The 18,086-nt window shown below is 40.1% G+C and overlaps 1 protein-coding gene across 1 annotated transcript in view; it reads right to left on the reverse strand.

The window, feature by feature from the left end:
• LOC119893363 overlaps positions 1 to 13,339 on the reverse strand; it is a 13,999-nt gene extending 660 nt beyond the window's left edge. Inside the window, exons 1-4 of the mRNA XM_038705476.1 lie at positions 13,019 to 13,339; positions 12,669 to 12,715; positions 12,280 to 12,365; positions 8,748 to 9,927 (exon numbers count right to left, since the gene is read on the reverse strand). Of these exons, the coding sequence (XP_038561404.1) occupies positions 8,748 to 9,927; positions 12,280 to 12,335 (1,236 nt within the window). The 5' untranslated portion in view covers positions 12,336 to 12,365; positions 12,669 to 12,715; positions 13,019 to 13,339. The remainder of the gene's footprint in view (positions 1 to 8,747; positions 9,928 to 12,279; positions 12,366 to 12,668; positions 12,716 to 13,018) is intronic.
• Between the last annotated feature and the right edge of the window lie 4,747 nt (positions 13,340 to 18,086).

The following is an 18,086-nucleotide window of genomic DNA, read 5'->3' on the forward strand; positions in this document are numbered from 1 at the left end:
ACCTCCTGTTACTTTATTAAGTGGCTCAAAACCAGAAGAAGAGGTGGAGCAATATAAAAATGAAAAACCAAGCTAAAAGAACCAACAGATTCTGTGCAAACAAATATAGATAACAGTTAAATAAACAAAATCCACTCAAATGGAAAGAGTCTCCTGGATGACAAAGGTCCAGACACACAGAGAGAGAGAGAGGGCACACATATTGGACAACCATTCCAAATACCAAAAACAGTCTAAGTGTGGGTTTAAACACATTGACATATCAATAGTGGTTTTGTGGACACTGTTGAAACAGATATAAACCAAGCCCTGTGATTCTCCTTAAAGAGTTTAAAACATTTATTTTCTCACTAAACCAAAGGACAGTTTTCATTGGAGAATTTTTAAGAAAACATTTGGCCATGTGTTGTAAATGCTCCGTATTTGTATAGCACCTTTCGACTTTCAACCACTCAAAGCGCTTTTACACGACATCTGCATTCACCATTCCCACTGAGCCCAAGTGCTCAAACAGAAACTAACATTCATACACTTGGATTGAACCCGATGTGCTCATGTGTGTTCTCTGTCTGCAGAATCCGAACCTGATGTGTCCCATTCTGCGTCCAGACCTGCCAAACTGCTGCGTTTATAATGTGTTAATATTTCTTGTTCCTCTCTCTGTGCTGGAGTTCGTTAAGAACGTGGTTGCTTGATCCAGATTATTATTAAATTGGAGTGTAAGAGTGTGACAGTTGACAGTTGGCGCATCAGCCTCCTCTGTGCCGAAAGCTTTTTCTTCTTAATTCTTATTTTTCGGCACCACACATTTCTTTTTCCTCCTTCTTCTTTTTGCTATATTTACCATCTCTGTTGCACTTGTCACAACCCTGGGCTCGGCTGAGTTCAGCCCAGACAAAACGTAGCAAACCGGTGTAAAGGTTTTTGGATTAAACTCGCCCCAGATGGAAAGTAAACTCCTCTGCCAATCAGAATTCAGCAAAAACGATGATCAGTCCAAGTTGGGAGGGGCCGTTCGTATCCCCCCCTCAATATTGAAAGTAAAATTCAGTAAAAATCGGATCATTCAGTAAAACATTAGAAACTGAAAAATGTCAGTATTTAGGGACATTAAACCCGTTTAATCTAAGAAAGACATATGAAACTGTAGGCTAATTGGTTGTCCCTTCTCTTGCTTCTCCAAAATCTAACTTGGACAAAACAGTAAATATTTGTATAATTTTTTTTTTAGGGGTGCTTAGATGAAATTTAGGTGTGCTCAGCGTAATATTAAGTTTTTGTATTGTATCTAAAAATATTATTCTTCAAATATCAGGGAACTCAGATATGTGGGAGAGATTGTGCAAAAGTTTTGAACATGAGCAGAAAACCTGCTGAAACATTCTTTTAGTTTGGATTTGGTCTCCTGAGAAAAAAGATCTTCTCTCTTCTTCTAATTTCGAATTTGTGGCACTTTTGCTGATACTAAACAACTCAGTAGAACTTCTTGTGATGTGATTCTTGGCACTATGAACGAATCAATATCGAAGAATATTGAAAAAGCTGTAAAAACAGCATTGACATATTATCACTGTGTAAAGTTGTCATGGTGATTGTCGCCCACTTACACATCCAGCAGACACAGAGCAAGATTAGTGTCACATTTACAATGACTGAAGACATTATTAAATTAAAGTTATGCTTGAATTTGATTTAACTTTCCCCTCCAATCCATTGTTGAAGATATCATGGGTAGGTTTTACAAATCTTGTAAACGCACACACATATGGTTGAATGCACATCTTCATAACAATTAATGTCATTGCTTCATGTCACCTCAACAAAACGTCTCGGGTTACATATGTAACCATTGCTCCCCGAGAAGGGGACGAGACACTGCGGTGACGACACTATGGGAACGCCCCTGGGCGTGGCAGGGCTGAACTATGAATGAAACTACTCCAATCCTATTGGTGTTACTAGAACGATAGTGTGTGACGGCGTAACCGGAGGGGGTATATAAGCACGCCGGCACATAGGACACATTAGCCCTTTCTATGAAGCGAGGCACTCCAGGCGGGGTGAGGTGTGGCGGACCGACGCAGTCTCGTTCCCCTTCTCAGGGAACAAGGGCTACATACGTAACCCGAGACGTTCCCCTTCGAGGGAACTCGAACTGCGTCAGTGACGACACTATGGGAACGAGATACCCACTTAGGCCGCACCGAAACCCCGCCTGCCCCCAGTGTGCAGAACCTGACGGCACGACTAGGAGGAGCGCACGGGTGCCGGGTGCAGAATGCAGGTCCAGACTGTAAAACCAGATAAAAGTGTGAGGGGTGGCCCAGCCAGCCGCATCACACAAATCCTGGAGTGACGCCCCTGCGAGGAGGGCCCTAGAAGCCGCCATGCCTCAAGTAGAGTTCGCCCTTACAGCCATAGGTGAAGGCAAACTGCGCACCTGATAGGCCAGGGAAATAGTCTGAACGATCCAGTTGCTGATGGTGAGTTTAGAAGCGGGGAGCCCAGAAACACACCAGCAACTGTTCTGCTTTCCTCCACCGGGAAGACCTCAGAGTGTACATACTCAGTGCTCTGACAGGGCAGAGCAGATGAAGTCTCCCGTCCTCCGCCATCACATGAGGTGGGGGATGAACCTTAGGGACATAACCTGGACAAGGGTGCAGGATGGCCCTGACCCTCCCCGGGGCAAACTCCAGGCATCGGGGAGACACCGAAAGTGCCTGGAGATCCCCCACCCTCCTCAGAGAGGTGATAGCGAGGAGAAAGGTCATCTTAAGGGTCAGGTGCTTGGCCTCAGCCGACTCCAGGGGTTCGAAGGGGGCCTCAGCCAGCGCTTCGAGAACCACTGCCAGGTCCCAGGTGGGAACCCTGGAACGAGTCACGGGTCTGATCCTCCGGGCTCCACGGAGGAAGCGCACGACCAGCAGAAGCCTCCCTGAGGGCCCTGCAATGGCAGCCACATATACTTTGAGCGTGGATGGTGAGAGGCCAGTGGAGAAACGGTGCTGGAGGAACTCCAGTATCACAATTACCGAGCAAGTAACTGGGTCCACCGCCTGTTCTCTGCACCAGGTGGTGAACACATTCCACTTTAGGCCGTACATCCTTCTCGTGGACGGGGCACTGGAGCTGAGCAGCGTTTCGACTGCAAAGAAGAATTGTGGAAGCTACTTAATGACTTTAGCTTTCTATAGGATCAGGTTCAGTTTCTCAAAACCTGAAAATTTCAGAGCATAACATTAAATCGCACCATGTTAGGAAGGGAGATCTAAAGGGAGATCTAAACTACACCAGTTTCCCACTGCTGCGCTCGTTAGTGTAAGTATGTGCAATAAAACCTTCGAGACTAAAATTATATTACTTTACCAACCAACCTGTGTGCAGAAAGCGTTATTTTAATCTGCTCTCTCATCTTCTGTGTTAACCTTACAAGCTAACAGCTAACGTTAGCATGGCAATTAAAGTTAGCCAAATGTTACAAACAAGCTAAATTAAAGGCTGTCTGTGTGTAACATTAGTCTAACTGTTTAGCTTAGTTTGCCCTGTAGCTTACAACTTGCCACACTGTTGTAAACTGGTTGAAACGAGCCAGCTGCTCCTGCACCATGACAAACTGTTCTCACATCAACTCGACGTCAGATAAATAACAATACATGATACAAATGTTGACTGGCAAGATAATGTTGGTAACGATTGCAAAGATATCTACATGACAATTACGTAGATAAAGTTTTCGGGATGTTTGCAGTCAGTGGATCCTAAAACTCATGCCTGTGACACATCATCACCAGTTAATTTCCACCAGTTAAACTGTCACAGTGGCAGTAAGGTTAAATGACTGCAGAGATAACAGGAGGAAACACTGAAACAGACTGATCTCTTCATTCTTTGTATACATCACTCCGTGCTGTCGTGTCAGATGTTGGCTTTATATTGACTTTGCTGTTGTTAACATTCATTTTGCTGCTCTATAAACAGCATTTAGTTGTATTTAGAATATTCAACACAAACCCTATATTGAATTAAAAAACAACCAGGCAGCCAATATGCACACTTCAATATTTTTTTATATTTATGGTAAGCGATATCATCATCTGAATATATAACTATTTTATTGCAGATTTTCCTCCCATCGTTCAGGCCTTCCTCACGCCCTTGTTCGCTTCATCTCTTATTTGTCTGTTGGTTGCTAGGATGGCTGAACACGCAAAATGGTCAAAGGCTCAGACATATTTAATTTAAAGCCAGAGATAGTGCTTGCAGTTAATATTGACAGACTAATGAAGTGTTGCAGGCTGCGGTTTTGAAGGCTGGTTTGAAGTCAGTATATCAGAGAGCAGTAATTGTGTCTCACACACACACACACACACACACCACACACACACACACACACACACACAGTGTAACAATACACCAAATCCAGGTTCAGTTCAGACTTTGATTTTAGATCCACGGTTCGGTTCATGTTGCGGTCACCACCCTTTTATGTTTTGGAAAAAGGTGAAATGTGTCAAAAAAACTGCATCATGAGATGCTCTGGCCTACAAATCTTGTTCTTGAGATTTAAGAAGTCATGTTTGTTTTGTTACAGACCCCAGTTTCTTTCACATAGTGATATATTTAATAGTTTATTCAGTGATTCCCACACAAAGTGAGTTATATGGCAATATCATGTTTTTACCACTGATTTGTTCCGACTAGTGATTAGTATCATGGTCAAAAGGTATCACTGAGTGTGTTTCGGGGTATACCCTTTGGTTATATTGAGCATTTCATGTGGGATGACTCAGTTTGTGTTTTTTCCCTACACTTTCATAGAGTTCTCCATCCCAGCTGGCAGCAGAGGCATCAGAGTTTAGGTTCATAGGTTCTTCAGACTGACTAGGTTGTTAAAAAAAAAGTTCAGTTCATTGGCCTTGTCCTTGAGGAGAGATAAACCAGTGCGCAGGAGAAGATAGTAAGGCCAGCTGCAAGTCGTTAACATATAAATAACATTTATCCGGATCAGTGTCCTCCAATCGCTCTCATCCTCAGCGTCATACGTGCATCCAGTTCATGTAGTAATTTCGACATTTCTTCTAATTTCATTGTCAGGCCAGTGGTTACTCTCAGCAGCTCACCAGACTGCGCCCCGATGGTGTCAATCCTCCTCTGCGCTTCCACAGACCGGTCTGAGATGTTACGAAACAGTTCACCGTACTGATCAGCCCTTTGATGTAAAACCTTCAGCTTGAGTTTATGATGAGATGGGAACTAATGTGGATGCAGACGTCTCTGAAGAAGTAGCACAGCAACCCAACGCTGGTGTGTTTACTATCAGATCTGACAAAGGTAAACCTGATTCCCATTTCTTTCACAATAGTCCATGGATTATGACTAAGACCCAGTTACACTTTAGTTGTGAAAAACCAACAAATTGTGTTTATTTCTTCGCTCCTCTCTCTCTCTCTCTCCTGAACTACACTTAGAGTCCAAGGGGACAACCTCTTCCAGCTCTTCCCAGTCCACCAGGCCACTGCTTGATGTCATAACCAAGTCAGCACAGTAAGTTTCAGCTTGTGGCTCGAATGATCCTGGATGAGATTTATTGTGAGAGCCTCCTTTGCACAGTTTTTTGATTGGTAGCTATTTCTGTAGGTGTATTTACTGTAAGTTGTTCATGATTATTTATTTTAGTGAATACTGTCTTGTCTTCTACTCCTTTCACAGTTGGTTGAATCTGCACTGACCAAGAAGATCAAAGAATCTGGGTGAAAGGATGGATCAGCACACGCAGGTAGCAGGGATTGTCTGAGCTGCAGAGAGAGCTGGAGGTGAGTTAAAAGGTGCAGTTCCCAGACTCAACTCATGACTGTGAGGTTAAAACTCGCAGCCCAAAAAGGAGAACAACAAACACACGTGTGGACATCTTCAGCTGAGGACTGCGACTTACTTTGGCTTCAACTCAACAATCATTCATGACTTCAGTTAAATGTTGAAGTTGCTGTTACTGTTACCTTGTCTGTGGTCCGCTGGCAGAACACCGGCTTCTGTCTGGTCAGGTACCGTCGTGCAGTTGCTGAGGCGACATAAATTTTGTTTGGAGGTGGACGGACATTACAGAGTTGGTTTTTTTTCTTTAGCTTGAAATAATCCCATACTTTGCACACTTTCTTCATTGTCCCTCGCTGTTTTCTCTCTCTTCCTCCACTTTTCAAACAGCTGCATCATAATCACGTCCTGTTTACAGCGTAAGCGCGACAGTAACAAATGTCCTTGCGAAACAATGTTCTGTATAGTTACATGGATTAAACGAAGCATCGATGCAAGGGGGGGAGCACCTGCACATCAAAAATTTCATCCATTCAGTCTTGAAGGGAGATGAAACCTGGTAATTATTGGCGATGAGATATTTTGATACAATCTGTGCACGGAGAAGAGATTTCTGAAACCGTTACACACTGCGGTTTTATAGTTTGTAAATCTTTACAGAATGAGTTGTGAACAGCTGTGTAGATATAATTCAGATGTGACTGACTGCAAGAAGAGACTAATGTGCTTTCAAATATCATTTCCTCCCCTTCCATTACAGTCCGGTGTCAAGATCCCACTTTGTCCAGCTCCGAAGCATCTTGCAAGGCGATGGACCGGACACAGACTCTGCCCCAGAGAACCACGTGGATATTGAAAGAGTATTCGAAAGAAATCACTTCATCAACGAAGATGAATTCTTTCATCCAGGATTCGACTATGATTTCACCAATTTGAAAGACACCGAGACTTATTACAGAGGAGGAGAGGTGTATCAACGCCCATGTGGATGGCAGCGTTTTGCCCTCAAGGTAAATATGCTTTTGTTTTACTTGACATTTAATCCCAGAGTTTCCGTCCAGTTTTTTTGTGAAACACGACTGCAAATTTTGTTGAATGTAGAAAACGTAAAAAAAGTAAAAATAAATAAAAAATAAAAAACGAGACATTGGCGCAGTAAAGGCTTCTTTCTGGCAACTCGACCGTGCAGCTCATTTTCGTTTCAAGTACCGTCGCATTGTGGTCCTTGCAACAACCACACCATCTTTTTCCAGAGCAGCCTGTATTTCTCCTGACGTTACCTGTGGGTTCTTCTTTGGATCCCGACAGTTATTTTGCATGACGAGTCATATTTTCAAAATTAATGCCAAAATTAAAAAATTATGCCAGGCTATGCAAACCTATTAGCACAACTGTATGTACATATATATATTTTATTATTTGCCTATATTTGGGACAGGCCTTTAATTCCTTTTCCACAAAACTCCCAGAATATATAATAGCCTACTGTAAAATTATTTAACCAGAAATTTTATACCATTTCAACCAGTAGGAATATTACTTGTAGTCTATTAAAATTAGGCTATTGGATAACACATCAATTACAATTAATTTATTTTATCAACCTCTGAGAGAAAGTGCATCCAACCTCATGCAGAGACGTAGATGAAATGAATTGTTCTTTTGTATTATATTTTAATTTTATAATTTCCTTTGAAAACCACAAAAAAACAAGTTGTTTTTCTGTTTTAAAACCAAAATGGAAAAATGGTAAACAACAAAACAGACATCTATTTTTATTTAAACTCATAACGGAAAACAGGGTGGCTAATTGGGTCTGGGTATCTCTGGATAATCCGTAATTCGTTTGTAATTCTAAAACAAAAATACCGTTTATCTGTTTTTTGTTTCAAAACGAAAAACGAAGTAATCGTTTTTGGTTTCAGAATCAAACAACGAAAAACCAATTCAACGAACAAAGAATGAAGAGAGTCGGTCTGGGAATTACAGAATATCCACAGATACCCGGACCACTAACATGTCCTGTTTATGTCCACACATGCCTTTAAAACACCAGAGTTGACGGTTGAACCACAGGCAGATACATTTTTTGATGATGAGGGAGCTGTCGTGGCAAAACATGTTTCCTCTAGTTAGGGTGAGATGAATAGCAATTCAATTCTCCCGGTTTTCATGCAGTTGATACGCAGATAGGAGACTTCTGCACAAACCTCATAGGGACACAGAGAGAAGTCTAATAATAATCATACTTTATCCTTAGGTTATACTTATTTGTGCATATTTTTCATTTTGTTTTGGCAGCTACAGCAAGCACATGAGTATTTTAACACACCAATTCAATAACAGAACAAAGCACACTGAAATCATGTAAGGTTTTTATTACAATGAGCTCAGGGCGAAACAGTCAACAAAGATCAAGACAAAATATACTTGAGTTACAACAGTAATTAGAGCCTAATTACAAGTGATACCCGAAGTTAAGATTGTCAACATTTTCTAAATCTTTTTATTCAGAAAGATTTTCAATAAAACCAAACTAATATCTGTTACTAATTCACAGTTTCAACATTTAACTAGAGAGACCACAAACTTCTGTGTAACTACAAAAAGTGAAGGTCTAACTTTTGTAGATATTTTAAAAAGATTATTACAAGAATATTTTGTAATAATATTTATAACATTGTGATCCAAATATCTACAGAAAGTGAAAGTCTAACTTTTGTAGATATTTAAATATATTTAACACATTATATATATTTTGTAATAATATATTTATAACATTGTGATCCAAATATCTACAGAAAGTGAAAGTCTAACTTTTGTAGATATTTAAAATATATTTAACACATTATATATATTTTGTAATAATATATAATAGTGATTAACCTTTAATATTTGATCAATTCAACATATACTCACTCCGCTCTGGGGACCTGATAAGGCCGTAAAGGGCTCCTGTTCCCCAAAGTTGAGTTAAGGTCCTTTAGAAACAGATGAACTACCGCAGTGTTAAAATCTGTGGTAATTTGTTCAATAATAGGTAAAATTGAACTATAGTTAACAATTTCATTCCAGTTCTTTGTCAGAATATCAATAATTGTGTCATGGACCAGTGGGTGAAATGCAAGTGATGAAATAATTTTCACTGCACAGGCCACATGTTGGTCTTTTGTCAGATTAACTGAATTTTCTGCCAGTTTCTTAAATTTGTCGAGACATGATTTAATATCCCCATTTAGTTTTTTTCTTTGTTGTGTGTCCTTAACAGTAGAGATTGTCTGGTAGATTTCAAAAAAAAATTTTTTTTTGAAATAGTCAGTGTTCAATTTGAAAGGAATTTTCTTGCATGTTTCTACATAGGGATAAAAACAGCTGCTGGGACTTGAGATGTCAGAGTACTCGAGATCTACAAAATAATTTGGACCCGTTAGTCCCCAAAACTTTGTGAATGCCACATAAGTAAAAAATCCATATTTACTGAGCCACTGATCAGCCATCTCTAAAAGTTTAAACATACATGGCTTAATATGTTTTTTTCTCTTCAAACATGGACTGTTGAGAGTATAAATTAAAATACTCTGAACATTTGTTCCATTGTTTGGTAGAAATTCATCAATTTGTCTCATTAAAATTTCCTCACTGTGTGATGTAACTTCAGTGGAAGGAGAAGCAGAATTTTTGCTCTTCTTGTCTCGATAATATGGACAAACTGCACGAAAAAGGTTAGATGTACCATTTTTCATTTCAACAACAGCATATGCAAATTGTTTGTCCCCCTTTATGTTTATTGTGGTCATTGTTTTGTTCCAAAACTCCATGTCTCCATGTCTAATAACCAATTCATTGTTTACATTTGAAAATAATGTCATTATTTGCTTAAAAAGTTGCTTTTTATCACAAGTTATTAGCTTCATGAAATTGTCTTTTAATGACATAATTTCTGTTCTTGATGTCAGTGAAGGTAAATTACTGGCATTTTTAACTGGGCTCAAAAACGACTTTGGAATTGCAGTAGGGTTTAAATTTTGGTTATGAAAATGATCAAAATAAAAGTTTGGGAAATTGTTATTCTTCAGGCCAAAGCGTTGATCCTCCTGCTGCTGGTCCTCTTCCCTGGATAATGAAAAAGGGGGAACTTAGTTTAATCCACATGAAAAAAATCTTGTGCTAAACAATTTGTCATTTAACCTTTCAGCTGCAATGTTCCCCATACGCTGCAACTGTAAGCTGCCAACTGACTGAATGAATTGAACTCTGTGGTAGTGTGTTAGGTGACGAAGACGCCGGGTTTATCTAAAGTCTGCGTAGGGAGGGGGTCGGGCTGGATGGATGAGTCACCAAAAAGTTTAACTTTAACCTCTGCCCTAAAAGGAAGTAGTAATTTTAACCCACTCCATGATCTTTGCTTAACCCTAACCGGATTTATTTTTCAAAAGGAGTTTTTTATGGGTTTGGAAGTACCAAACAAAATATACTCACCGGCCACTTTATTAGGTTCACCTGTTCAATTACTTCTTAACACAAATAGCTAAACAGCAAGTCACATGGCAGCAACTCAATGTATTTAGGCATGTAGACATGGTCAAGACACTTGCTGAAGTTCAAACCGAGCATCAGAATAAGGACGAAATGGGATTTTTGTGACTTTGAACGTGGCGTGCTTGTTAGTGACAGACGTGCAGGTCCGAGTATTTCAGAAACTGCTGATCTACTGGGAATTAAACGCACAACCATCTCTAGGGTTTACAGAGAATGGTCCGAAAAAGAGAAAATATCCAGTGAGCGGCAGTCGTGTGGACGAAAATGCCTTGTTGGTGTCAGAGGAGAATGAGCAGACTGGTTCAAGATGAAGGAAAAGGCAACAGTAACTCAAACAACCACTCGTTACAACGAGGTATGCAGAATACCATCTCTGAACGCACAACACGTCCAACATTGAAGCAGACGGGCTACAGCAGCAGAAGACCACTCTAGGTGCCACTCCTGTGAGCTAAAACCAGAAACTACAGTTCACACAGGCTCACCAAAATTGGACAATAAGATCTGAAAAAACGTTGCCTGGTCTGATGAGTCTCGATTTCAGATGGTTTGCTGAAGTGACTAAAGAAAGAGGTGCTTAACACCATAACTGATGCCTTGTCTTCTGTATGTATGTATGTATGTGTGTTGTAGAGCAGCTCAAGCCCCGTTGTTAGTAGTGAATGGGTCACTGGTGTGGGAATTTTTTCCTTTTATAAGCAGATTGATTGATTGTGTATCTGTGTTTGGTGTGGGTTTTGTTTTGCATGTGTGATTGGTTAAGTTGTTTTCCTGCATGCATAGTTTCTATGTTAGTTTTATTTCTTACAAATTATTGAGAGAGCTTAATGAGAACTACTGTGGAGAGTGGACTGTGTGTAACTCTGTGACTGCTGTGACCATTTTGTTTAGGCAACACAGTCTCACTCCCTACTCGTCAAAAGGCCCGTTGTCGTTGCTTTTTAAAGACTTGGGTAGCCCCTTTGCATCAATTATTGACGTTTAGGGATCCACAGTCAAGTTAGCAACGCTTAGCAACAATAAATATGCAATATCCGGTTACACTTTCAAGATAAAACGTAACGTTTCGATACATTGCCATGTTGAAACGCGCATAATTAAAGTCGTGAAACGTTGCAGTTTCGTTAGGTTTAGGCACAGAAAGTACTTGGTTGGGTTTAGGCAACAAAACTACTTGGTTAAGGTTAGGAAAAGATCAGGGTTTGGGTTAAAATAGCTATGTATGTCAATTAAGACTTAAGTTAACTAACGTTAATGTCAATTTACCTCACTCGCCTAAATAAAAACACTTAATGTTTTGTTTCGCACGGGACACAAACCCTGTTCTCCTGCTTCAAGGTCCGGGTTCTGGCCCTCTATCCACCCCAATCACCTCCTTACTTCGTCTTTTCTCTTAAATATCATACTTGCCTTTACCATCAAAAACTGACACAACAGGGCTTCCCTCAATACGTCGAACTATGACGTCAAAGGGATCCCTAGTGCGTCACAAACTGACGATTATGACTCTTGACCAAGCGTCCATATGTGACGACTTGGGAGTGAGACCGGGTTGGTTTAGGCTGCTGCTGGCCACGTAAAGAGGAGGAGCAAACACAGTAGACGTGAAGGATATGATTTAAGGACAGTGACTGTGAGGACTTGGATGGATTCAGGCATGGCCCACGGCCATTACTGAATGTTTTAGATATTTTAGAGCCCTTTTTATACAGATCACTTTTAACTCCTTTATCCTGTTTAATTTAATAAACACTGTATTCTTTGGTTAAATATAACCGGTACTGGTCTGAGCCTTGTTTGTTGTCTGGTGCAGCTTGTTCCCCCAGCAGAATCCAACCTACATAGGGTTGGTCACACCTACATAGTCCATTGTCATGGGACCAGTTGACATAACTGAGTAACAACATTTCATTTCTTGAAGTTTACCTTTGGGGTATGAGGTGCGGTACCTTGGTTGATAACATCTCTCCTCTCTTAAGCATTTCTTGAACTTGTTGTCCGCTTCTGTCCGGCTGAGAGAAAAAAAAACAGAAGAAGATTTAAGTTACTGGTGAAATGAACTGTACTGCCTACATGCTTCACCTATAGTCTGACAACCACTCAAAGTATTTTACACTCCCACAGAGTAGCCCATCGTTACCTCCATGGCTTGAGGCAGCAGGTCCAAAAGAGAACTATATGATTAGATTAACAACACAAAAGATAATTTAGAGTAAACATGTGTAGCTACTGCTTTAAATTTGGTTTGATGCTTTTTATACCAGGACTTCATTTGGCACATTAATGCGAACTTGTTCAAAATTATCGTGACTTACCAGACTTGATCCACAAACCCAATCCAGCAGGGGTTGACAGATGAGTTCTAGAGAATATATATGTAAATAAAAAAAGAAAATCTTACTATTCAATGGATTTTTATTTCAAAAATCTAGTAGCCTAGATATCAGACCTGTCAAGCCGCTACATATATATATATATATTTAAATCAATTTCCTAGATGTTTAGAGTTGCAAATGAAACATTATGTGTTGATAGAGACATGTTGCTCAGAAAGACAACACACACCGACGTTTAACATAACACTTTACGAATCACAAAGAATATGAGAGCAAAATGAAAATATTGTATTTAGGTTATGTTTTAAGTTAAAAACCAGAGAATTCACCTGACGGGAAAAATGCAGCGAACACACTCTCGTTGATGCAGAGATCCTTTGAAAAGTAAAGTTTATCCTTCTGATTGCGGCAACCAACGCGACCCGGAAAGCTGAAAAACGTATTCCCTCAGTCAGTTTCCTCTCTGAACGACCGTGTGAACTACTATGGGGCAGTTCTTGAACGACCGACGTTTATTAAAAATCCCCACAGCCTCCTGACATTGTTCACACATTCCTGTAGGGTGTTTTCCTGTAATTAAAAGTGTGCTGTTCAGATTGCTACGCCCAATTCTCAGCCTGCTTATTATCACCTGGTCGTTTCCTCTTTGCTCCCCTGCTTCTTGATACACCTACTCTGCTTTCGATTTCGTGGAAATGTCTCACTTTTATTGCATTATCCCAGCTCTGTTGCCATTGTTGATTTACACTTCTCCACACTATGCCTTTCCCCTCTGATTTTGATAATTTAATGTTGACTTCAACATCTCCTTTTTTTGTAACTGCTTCTTTTGCCACCTTATCTGCTTACTCATGTCCCTGGATTCCCGAGTGCGCAGGGACCCACAGAAATATGACATTTCCCCCCCTGCCTAGCTATTCTTGAGTTCCTAAATAAGACTTCATACGGCAAGTCCAGGTGACTTCTAGTTGTACATGTCTTCATGCTTATTAGAGCTGACACAGAGTCATGACATATTAATATTGCTACGCCCAATTCTCAGCCTGCTTATTATCACCTGGTCGTTTCCTCTTTGCTCCCCTGCTTCTTGATACACCTACTCTGCTTTCGATTTCGTGGAAATGTCTCCCTTTTATTGCATTATCCCAGCTCTGTTGCCATTGTTGATTTACACTTCTCCACACTATGCCTTTCCCCTCTGATTTTGATAATTTAATGTTGACTTCAACATCTCCTTTTTTTGTAACTGCTTCTTTTGCCACCTTATATATTATAATATTTTCCTTGTACTTACATTCCCTATTGCTATAATATACACTAGTTAAATCAGCATTCTTATTATTGTGTTTAATCTTAAATAGTTCCAAATCTTCACATGGTTTTTTGTGTTGTCTCCTTCTCCAGCACCCTTTTTGCTGGATGGCCTGGATCTCCATGCCCTCTTAAACTGATACAATAATTAGCCCCCAGCTGCTTTCTTAATTTTATCATTATTCCCTTTTCAACTTCAGTCAATTAGTTTTTTCGTTATAGACCATAACTTGGATGTCACTTGGTCTGTACTATTATAAAACCTTCTACTGTGTGATTAGCAAGCAAACTAAAATAACGTTTTTAATAAAACTAAAACAACTTTTTTTTAGTAAAACTAAACAAAACAAAAAAAACCCAACACTTTAGTTAGCTGAAATAAAAATAAAAACTAATATAATAATAACTCTGACAAATGTTTAGTTCTCCCTAACAGCCAGAGCATTGGTGACCTGTAACTTCAAGTGAACTAATGTTAAATGTGTGCTTAGGACAGCAGTTCGCCTGTTTAAGTTTCTATTATTTAATTCATGTTTTAGTTATAGGCCTTCTTGCTATATGGGAGCTCAACCAGCAGAGGTCCCTCTACCTCCTTCTGTGGCGCCAACAGGCAACAAGGTTCTCACCTTTTGACTTGTGTTTATATCAAAGAGAAGGCTGGCGCTGCAACCAGAGGAAGCTAATCACTGAGTTTGAAGGATTTGCAGAACTTCACCTGCCTCCCAGCTGCTCTTTCTATGGTGCTATAACTGCTGAAATCTCTCAGCTTCAACAATCTACTGCTGCCCAAACAAAACTCTTCCAAAACAAATCTGTGGAGTTGCAAACTTTTCTATTTTTGCAATTTTGAGATATTTAATTTACCAGTTAAATATAAAGTATTATGTTACTTAATTAGATGAAACACTTTTAATTCAGCTTGTTCAGCCTCCAAATTAGTTATGCAGGCCTTTGTGAAACCTGGTGACCATTGTGAGTAAAAAGCATCTTTTACTGCCTTTCTTGGGTTTAATTCTGTATGATGAACCATCAGGGAAAGGCAGTGATGGTGACCAAATCACAACAACAGTTATCTCACAGCGCTTTTCATAAAGAGCAGGTCTAGACCGTACTCTGTGATGCTATTTACAGAAGCCCAACAGTTCCCACCAAGAGCAGCACTAGGCGACAGAGGCAAGGAAAAACTTCCTTTAAGAGGCAGAAACCTCGAGCAGAACCATGGATCGGGGTGGGCGGCCATCTGCCTCGACCGGTTGGGGTGAGAGAGAGAGAGAGAGAGAGAGAGAGGGAGGGGGATGGAAGGAGAGAGAGAGAGAGAGAGAGGGAGGGGGATGGAAGGAGAGAGAGAGAGAGAGAGGGGAGGGGGATGGAAGGAGAGAGAGAGGGGAGGGAGGCAGCCTACACAATATACACACACAGAGGTGCAGACAGTAAAGGTGATGTTGCTATAGACTGAATGAAAAATGGTACAGATATTTACAGTAATGTTGATGAATCGTAATGTTAATGATATTAATAACAATAATAAAAACAATAGTTGTTGCAGCAGAGGGTGTCGAGCAGGAACACGGGGGCAGCAGGAGACCCGCAGCCACAGATCCAGAGCCAGAAACACCTGCAGGAAGTGATAGGAGGAGAGAGGAGAGGGACGAGAAAGCACAAGACTACCAGAAAGGGGAGAAGTTGTGTTAGTAACATGCAATAATGGGATGAGGTTGCATACAGAGGGAGAGAAAGTAGAGGAGAGAGGAGCTCACTGCATCATGGGAAATCCCCCGGCAGTCTAGGCCTATAGCAGCATAACTAAGGGATGGTTCAGGACTACCTGAGCCAGCCCTAACTATAAGCTTTATCAAAGAGGAAAGTCTTAAGCCTACTCTTAAATGTGGAGATGGTGTCTGCCTCCTGAACCCAAACTGGAACCTGGTTCCAGAGGAGCTTGATAGCTGAACGCTCTGGCTCCTCGTCTACTTTTGGAGACTCTAGGAACCACAAGTAACCCTGCATTCTGGGAGCGCAGTGCTCTGGTGGGGTAGTAAGGTACTATGAGCTCTTTAAGATAAGATGGTGCCTGACCATTAAGAGCTTTGTAGGTAAGAAGAATGATTTTAAATTCTATTCTGGATTTTACTGGAAGCCAATGCAAAGAAGCTAAAACTGGAGCAATATGATTTCTTTTCCTGGTCAATAGTGGTTTAGTGGAAACTGTATATAAAACTTACACCCTGTGATTAGTTGACCAAATTGCAAAAACATATTTCTCACTAATTCTGGGTTCTGTGTTTGGAGACATCCAAGGTACTGATCATTGATGTATGTTGAAATATGATAAATTCTGTGTTGATCTGAGATATATTTTGAAGCACAGCCAGGATTTGTCCAGCTCCTCTGGACCGAACAGAGTAACAGTTTTAATGTATGAGGAGGTTTGAGAAAGTAAGATTGCTGACAAAGTTTGGGAGTTACTGATTGCCAAAGGAGCTTCTCACATGAAAAGTCGCAGGCAAGATAGGATATTTTTCGGCATCTAAATTTTTTTGATTCGGATGAGATTAGAATTTTTTTGTCAGGAGATCAAAATATCACCACGGTGATCTATGTATTATTTTAATAAACCATATTATATTGATTTTCTTCCCAGGCTCCTCAGGTTTTTCTTCTGCTCAGCTGGGGCAGTGAAAAAAAGGGTTTCCACGACAGAGGTGTAAGAAACTAAATGTAAATTTTCACATTATATTTGATTGTATGCATACTTGTGTCAAACCTCCTGTTACTTTATTAAGTGGCTCAAAACCAGAAGAAGAGGTGGAGCAATATAAAAATGAAAACCAAGCTAAAAGAACCAACAGATTCTGTGCAAACAAACTATAGATAACAGTTAAATAAACAAAATCCACTCAAATGGAAAGAGTCTCCTGGATGACAAAGGTCCAGACACACAGAGAGAGAGAGAGGCACACATATTGGACAACCATTCCAAATACCAAAAATCAGTCTAAGTGTGGGTTTAAAACACATTGTTACATATCAATAGTGGTTTTGTGGACACTGTTGAAACAGATATAAACCAAGCCCTGTGATTTCTCCTTAAAGAGTTTAAAACATTTATTTTCTCACTAAACCAAAGGACAGTTTTCATTGGAGAATTTTTAAGAAAACATTTGGCCATGTGTTGTAAATGCTCCGTATTTGTATAGCACCTTTCTAGACTTTTCAACCACTCAAAGCGCTTTTACACGACATCTGCATTCACCATTCCCACTGAGCCCAAGTGCTCAAACAGAAACTAACATTCATACACTTGGATTGAACCAGCGATGTGCTCATGTGTGTTTCTCTGTCTGCAGAATCCGAACCTGATGTGTCCCATTCTGCGTCCAGACCTGCCAAACTGCTGCGTTTATATAATGTGTTAATATTTCTTTGTTCCTCTCTCTGTGCTGGAGTTCGTTAAGAACGTGGTTGCTTGATCCAGATTATTATTAAATTGGAGTGTAAGAGTGTGACAGTTGACAGTTGGCGCATTCAGCCTCCTCTTGTGCCGAAAGCTTTTTCTTCTTAATTCTTATTTTTTCGGCACCACACATTTCTTTTTCCTCCTTCTTTCTTTTTGCTATATTTACCATCTCTGTTGCACTTGTCACAACCCTGGGCTCGGCTGAGTTCAGCCCAGACAAAACGTAGCAAACCGGTGTAAAAGGTTTTTGGATTAAACTCGCCCCAGATGGAAAGTAAACTCCTCTGCCAATCAGAATTCAGCAAAAACGATGATCAGTCCAAGTTGGGAGGGGCCGTTCGTATCCCCCCCTCAATATTGAAAGTAAAACATTCAGTAAAATCGGATCATTCAGTAAAACATTAGAAACTGAAAAATGTCAGTATTTAGGGACATTAAACCCGTTTAATCTAAGAAAAGACATATGAAACTGTAGGCTAATTGGTTGTCCCTTCTCTTGCTTCTCCAAAATCTAACTTGGACAAAACAGTAAATATTTGTATAATTTTTTTTTTAGGGGTGCTTAGATGAAATTTAGGTGTGCTCAGCGTAATATTAAGTTTTTTGTATTGTATCTAAAAATATTATTC

Source organism: Micropterus salmoides, unplaced genomic scaffold (assembly GCF_014851395.1).
Source record: "Micropterus salmoides isolate LMB-PRFRI ecotype aquatic unplaced genomic scaffold, ASM1485139v1 Ms_hic_scaffold_8, whole genome shotgun sequence".
Lineage (NCBI taxonomy): Eukaryota > Metazoa > Chordata > Actinopteri > Centrarchiformes > Centrarchidae > Micropterus > Micropterus salmoides.